Source organism: Grammomys surdaster, unplaced genomic scaffold (genome assembly GCF_004785775.1).
Source record: "Grammomys surdaster isolate TR1022 unplaced genomic scaffold, NIH_TR_1.0 125996, whole genome shotgun sequence".
Taxonomy (NCBI): domain Eukaryota; kingdom Metazoa; phylum Chordata; class Mammalia; order Rodentia; family Muridae; genus Grammomys; species Grammomys surdaster.
This window is the reverse complement of record NW_021620812.1, coordinates 3857961-3865040: the sequence shown is the minus strand read 5'-3', so window position 1 is coordinate 3865040 and position 7080 is coordinate 3857961. Positions and strand designations below refer to the sequence as shown.

The window sequence follows — 7080 nt, the reverse complement described above, 5'->3', positions numbered from 1 at the left end:
GGAGGGAGGGAGGGAGGGAGAGAATGAACAGAGAGATAGAGGCCAGCCATGACCACGTAGAGAGAGGGGGGAGGGAAGGGGGAGGGGCGAGGGGAACAGAGGGAACCTGCAGGCCAAGGGGGTAAGAGATTAAGAGAGCAAGAGGGAGAGGAAGGAGCAAGCAGCCCCTTTTATAGTGGGCACGCTATTGCCAGGTAACTGTGGGGAGGAGCATACCTGGCTGTTGCCAGGTAACTGTGGAGGTGGAGTTTAGACAGAATGCTATCACTGACTGTGACTGGATATTAAATGACGGTAGAGAATAATTGATCACACAGAAGTGATAACAGGACTCACAAGACAGTGTGTTGTGTAAATATCTGGAGTTGGGGTGTGTTACGTTCAAATTAGTTCTGAGACTAATCAAGCTCTTAGAAACTGCTCTTGCCCAAATGTTCCAACTCTCTGCTTGGGCTCAAAGATTACTGAAAAGGATAAAAGTCTACTACCTTCACTTGCATCTGTCGCCTTAACTCTATACAGCCCTGTTAATCACTCAAATATAAGATATCTAACCCGCCGGGCGGTGGTGGCGCGCGCCTTTAATCCCAGCACTTGGGAGGCAGAGGCAGGCGGATTTCTGAGTTCGAGGCCAGCCTGGTCTACAGAGTGAGTTCCAGGACAGCCCGGGCTATAAAGAGAAACCCTGTCTCGAAAAACCAAAAAAAAAAAAAAAAAATAAAGATATCTAACCCATGCTACTCCTGTTTGAGGGTGAACGTGAGGTGAGGTGAGGTGAGGATACTGTACCAGAGACACAGAGGCATGTTACCCCAGAGTCTCTGTTCCAATGAAGTAGCAATATTAAGATGTTTAATAGGAACAGAACAAAGAAGGTCATACATACTCCAACGTACTTTTCAAAAACATTTAGTGGAAATGTTACAGGAAAAAAAAAAGCCACAGGCTTCAAATGCTATCTGACAACATTTGCCTTCTGGTTGGTGGGAGGTAGGTGTGTGTCTGAATATTCTAAAGGATTTACCTAATGGTCACGAAGATGTTAGCTTACACATAGAAGAGGACGATAAATGGCTGCTAAAGAGGCTAAGCAATGGTCCAGATGTCAATCATGGACCTGGGACATTCCACAATCAGAGATCTAAACAGCCCGTCGGACTAGCAGACCATGAAAGGAAGATACTTTTTTCTGGAATGTTCCCTTACAACCATTAAAGACTATGTCTCAGGCAAGACTGTTGTTGTTCTCGTTGTGGTTGAAAGATTAATCTTACAGATCTGAGCATTTATTTCCACACACCTTTTCCAGACTTCGATGTGCCTGACAATGCTACAGGCCAGACAGAGAGATGAGAATTTTTCGTTGTTCATTAGTGGCTCAAAAATAAGTTCCTGTCTCCCAGCTGCTTGAAGCAGAGAGCAAGAGGACTCTTGACAGCTTAATCTTTTGCAAGCGAGGTACCCGACACTGAGAAGTTTTATAATCTCTCATCTGTCTCAGATATGAGGTCTAACTGGAAGACAATGGGACTTTAAGCAAAATCGACAAACTCATGAGCAAAACGTTTACTCCCAATGTTCACTGGCTGGGGAGCTTTTGGATTGGCTCAGTTTTCGCTCCCAAAGATGCTTTCCACATCTACATGAGTGGATAGTAAGTAGCCTTGAAAACATTCAGAAAAATAGAGGAAACAGATGCTATTGTGCTTTGGTTTGTTTAGGTCTTGCTACTTGGCTCTCTGGCTGCCCTCAATCTCGCAGTAATCTTTCTTCTCAGTCTCCTGGCACTGAGACTTCTCAGTCGCCTGGCTACACAAACAGTTAAATTACCATTTAAATTTTCAGAAGCACAGACAACCTTTCGCTCTAGCCCACCGATTGCCGCTCCAGTGTACACTGGAGCCATAAAGGATCTGTCTCTCCGAGTAAAGGTTACAACTGATTGCAGGAAACCCCTGCCTGCGCCCTCTGGCCTGGATTCGGGTCCAGCTCTCCCGGGCAGCCCTCCAGAGAGGACGCGACCTTAGGGCTCATGTGACACGAGGCAGACAGCCCTTTGCCCAAGCCAAGCTGTTCAAACTTTGGCAAAGGCGAGGGCAGGGCGCAGGCGCTGTGGGCCCTCAGGTCCCTCCCTCTTTTGACCCAGGTCGGGATGGGAGACTTTCCCTCGTCTAATCCCGCCTCTCAAGCCACACCCCCTGAGTCTGCAATGACCACGCCCAAGGTCTTCTGCTCGGACCGGTCAATCCCCTGTCTCTCAGATGACGTCAGTCTGGGAGCCCAGACTTTGTTGTTGAGAGAAGGGACTCCCCAGGCCACGCTCCCGAGGTCAGACTTTGACCGGCACGCCCTTGCTCTGCGTCTAAGGCCCGCCCCTCTCCGCCCTCCAAGCCACGCCCCCTGCGGGCGGGCCCCCGGTTCGCTTTGCTTGCTGCCCGGTGGTGGTCGGAGCCAGCAGAGCGAGGAGTCATCATGGCAGCGGTGTTCCGCAGAGGCTTCAGGGTGAGCGGGTGACGGGGCGGGATCGGGAAGGTCGGGCCGGGGGGCGGGGGGGGGAGGGCAGGAGTCTGCAGGTGTCCCCCCTACGCTGCCTGCCGCCCTCCCTCTCTGACCTCCGGCCCCTGACCTCTGCAGGCATGGTCCTGTGGACCTGCTTTACCGTGGGTCAAGGGGTTCAGACATTTCTCTCCAATCACCTGCCCTTCTCGAAGGGAACCCGGGTGTCAGAACCCTGCTGCGGCAGAGGGGAGCACTTCCAGAAAACTTTGACAGTAGTCCCACTGGGAAGGCATCAGTGTGTTGTTCTGTAGCTACGGGTGTGAACAGGCGTTAGGATCCAAACAGGTTGATCCTGGGTGTGCACAAAACACCGCTAATTCTACCCGCAGGAAAGGGAAGTGGGCAGCTCGCGGGAACAGGGTTAGTAGGCGTGGTTTTGTGATGTACAGAGACCCTTACAAAAAAACAAAACAAACAAACAAAAAAAGCAAAAGGGAGAAGAATCTACCGAAGAACTTTCATGAAGCTTGTCTTCTAATTGTTGTATCCTCCAGAATTTTGTCTCTAAGCTCTGTTTTAGCCACTAGTTTGTTAACTTAAATATCAGCGATGTGTTCATACAAGACCTCCTTTTATACCACTTAAAACTGGACTAAAGTTGCCTTTGGTCCCGAAAGCTGTAGTTTTAGAATTTACAACGGCTCCACCCCTACTACTACTATATAACTTAACAGGCTCTGAAAGCAGAAACTAAAGGGTTTTTATGTTACTATTTCATTCTGACAAAAGAACTAAAAGTTTCTTGGCGCCTCCAAGGACAGGTGAAGGAAAGCCTAACCTCATAAAGAATCAGAAAAATGCATATTCCTTTATCCTGTTTTCCACACGGTGATAAAACCAATTCTCAAATTTCTAAGCAATTAGTTGTTCTGTAGTTACAGGCTTGAAGACTAAAGTTAGTATTGTTCCCATATTGGAATTCATTGTTTTTGGCTGAGAGCCAGGAATAATAACAGCAGTACTCTTCTGACTAGAATTTCAGAACATCGTACTTATTGTTTCTTTATATTGAATCTCATTTTATAGTCCAGGCTGGTCCAGAGCTCACATCTTTACCTCTGCCTTTCAAGAGGTGCTACCTTCAAGCCTGGCTGTCTTATTTTAATAATCTCCAGTTATCCCCTAGGATTAGTGAGCCCTATTTTCCAGGTGTGAATACAAATTGTGTATTTGGAACTGTTCCCAGAGGAGTGTTTGCAAAATTTAAACTCTGTTGCAACGCTAACATCTTAACCCTGTCCTGTCTTTTTGTTGTTTCTAAGCTGTCTACGCACTGAGACACATGTGCACACTCACATACACAGACACATGTGTTCACATACACATACATACACTCTTAAACACACATACACACGAGCACACACACCTGCTCATCCTTCTGCACAAACAGTGAGCAGGCCCGTGTGTTAAGCTATCTAATTGAATGATTAGTATCGGTATATAAGGAGCCCAGTAATAGGCTCTCCATTTCAGTTGTATAAAATGCATCTGAAGTAGAGGCTGAAGAACTGAGATTCCCAAGTCTAGCCTGGATTCCACAGTCTGCTTGGGGCTATCCTGAACTACTTCAAAAGAACTTGTCCTAACAGAAACACAAACCATTATTAGGGTCTGGAGTGGTGACACCTGCCTTTAACCCTGCACTTATGAGGTGGAGTTAGGTTGCTCTCTGGGAGTTCAAGGCTAGCCTGGTCTACAAAGTGAGTTTCCAAGTCAGCCGCAGCTACATTCCGAGACCTGTCTCAAAAACAAAACAAACAGTAGGACCAAAAACTGCACTTGGACACACACACACACACACACACACACTCACGGGGGGGGGGGGCTGAGACTGACTGAGCAACTTATGGATTTTTTTTTTTTTGTCATTTAATATTTACTGCTCAAGTTTGTTTCCCAACATCGATGTTAGGTGGCTCAGAACTGTATGTAACTCCAGCTCCAGGAAATCCTGTGCCCTCTGCTGTCCATTTTGGACATTCCACACATACATGTAGACATAAAAATGAGAATAAAATATAAAATTTAATATTTCCTTTATGGATAGGCATCCATCTGGCTTGTAATCGGTATTTGAATTATAGTTTATTTAGTACTGATTTTAAAAACATAACTCTTGAATAAAAACATAGCCATATAGATGCTGTACTCGCTTTGGACGGTCAGTGTAACAATACTTATTTGTGTGCGGGTGTGTCTGTGTGGTACTCTCAGAGTACATAAAGCCTGCGTGGAGGCCAGAAGGTGGTGGTGGGAGTGAGTTCTCTCTTCCTACTACATGGGTTCCAGAGCTCAGATTCAGGTCACCTCAGCAGCCTAGCCAGTGTTCTTGCTAGTGTTTGGTTGATATTTAAGTTATCAGATTTACTTATTGTATCTATTATTATATTTTTTCCAGGTCCTGAGAAGTGTTTCTCATTTTGAGTGTCGAGCACAACACACGAAGGTATCGCTCAAGCAGGAGCCCGGATTAGGGTTTAGTTTTGGTATGTGTTCCACCCTTTGACTTGAAGATACGCCTGGGCTGTGTTTGTAAATGTGATGTCTGTAGAGCAGTCACCAACCACAGTTGGCTCGCACACAGTTGGTTCCTCACATGCCTTCGTCCGTGTACTCTCCCCAACATTCAAGTGTTTTCAGGCGGTCTCTAAGTATTCTTCCTCTTTTTCCCAAATGAAAATTTAATATACATGAACTGTCTTCAACTTACAGATTAAATGTAACATACTTCCTTTGTCTTTGGAGACAGTCTCACTATATAACTCTGGCTAGCTGGAGCTCTAAGTAAAGAAACAGGCAAGCCCAGAACTCACCAAGATCTGCCTGCCTCTCCCTCCCTAGAACTGAGATTAAAGGTGTGAGCAACCACACCCGACTCAACAAGTATTTCCTCTAAATACTTCTCAGTTCAGTGATGTAACAAAGAAAAAAAAAAGGTGGCCTAATTTATCTGAGCTGTGGTTTGATGCTATTGTATGAAGTTCTCAGACCTGAGACCAGGAAGCAGGTGTGGGTTTGGAGGGAAGGAAGCTAGATTTTTTTCTTTCCTTTTTATAAAATGAAACATTCCAGGTTTAAAATGTGAAATAAATCCTGGTTTTGGTGTCCTTCACCCCTAAAGGGTTTTTACTCCAAATCGTTACCTTGCTTGTAGCTAGGAAACCATTTTGTCTGTTCCCTTGACTTCTGAAAAGTTACAAGGCTCAGCTGGTTATCATGCACCCGGTGCCCTTAGTCCTTGGTAGTCTGAAAGCTTCTAGGTTTATTGGCTTTATTCAAATATAATTGAGTGAAAATACATACCATATATATATATATATATATATATATATATATATATATATATATAGTATGTATATTTTATTTATATATTTATATATACACAATGTATGTATATTATATATATCTCACATTAATATATATATCTTAATATTAGTATTAATAATTAATATGCATATGTATATTAATATATACATATCACATTAATATATACACTACTGCCTTCTGGCCTCCACACCTGCTTTATGTACTCTGAGAGACACACACCAGCACCCAAATAAGTATTGTGTGTATATATGTGTGTGTGTGTGTGTACATATATATGTACATACACACATAAACACATATGTACACATAGGTATAAATGGAATTAAAGAATTTTCAAATGTCATGAGCATAGCAGGCTGAATTTTTAGGCGTTTGAAAGTAGTAGCCTAAAAAAAAAAAAAAAAAAAGTAGTAGCCTTTACTTTGACTTATCTACTCAGCTTTTTTACACACGAATTCCTATGTATCGTTATCGAGTATCGAGAATCTGACAAGCCACTGAATTGCCAGAGGGTGAAGCAGATAGAAGTGTTTGGGAAGGAGCTTGTGAGCTCTGACAAAAGTGCAGAAAACGAGAGGGGCCGTGGTGGGCCTTTGATCCCAGCACTTGGGACAGAGGCAGGCGGATCTCTGAGTTGGAGGCCAGGCCGATCTACAGAGCAAGTTCCAGGACAGCCAGGGCTACCTAGAGAAGCACAGAGGACCAGTCAGTCTGGTTCTGATGGATAAAGTAGGTATAACGTGTGTGCAATAGGATATCTTGAAGATTACTAAGTTTATGAAAGCAGTTTGCCAACAAATAGTAATATGGTAGCCGCCTTTCTTTCCTACCCTGGACCCTTCTGTAACCTTGACAGGAATTATCTCCAATCTTTGAAGTGAAGTTGTGATTCAGAAAAGCCCCAGGCTCCTTAACTACTGCGTCATCACCATGAGCCTTGGAAAGCCACCTCTTCTCTCTGCCTTGTTTCCTGCTTTTTCTTCCTGTTTTGTTTTTCCCTTTGTACATACTTTTAGTGATATATCATAGAAAACAGTGCACCAGTCACCTTAAAGAAAGACTCTGCTTTGCTGGTGTCTGGCTGTGTGAATTACTGATAGAAATACATGGCATTCAGCCATTCCTTAGTCTCAGAGTCTTAAACATGAAAGACTTGATCTGTCTTTTACACTTTACCTCTCTACCCCATATAAA

General features: G+C 44.2%; 1 protein-coding gene and 1 non-coding gene across 2 annotated transcripts in view; one reads left to right on the top strand and one right to left on the bottom strand.

Annotated features, from left to right (window-relative positions):
• Positions 1–2268: 2268 nt before the first annotated feature.
• The window catches only part of Acadm (acyl-CoA dehydrogenase medium chain), a 27040-nt gene continuing 22228 nt past the window's right edge, over positions 2269–7080 (top strand). Inside the window, exons 1-2 of the mRNA XM_028754315.1 lie at positions 2269–2502; positions 4958–5045. Coding sequence (XP_028610148.1) covers positions 2473–2502; positions 4958–5045 — 118 coding nt within the window. The 5' untranslated portion in view covers positions 2269–2472. The remainder of the gene's footprint in view (positions 2503–4957; positions 5046–7080) is intronic.
• LOC114609954 lies at positions 6885–7009 on the bottom strand. Its single transcript, XR_003709614.1, has one exon. It is a non-coding gene; the product is annotated as a small nucleolar RNA SNORA15 (small nucleolar RNA).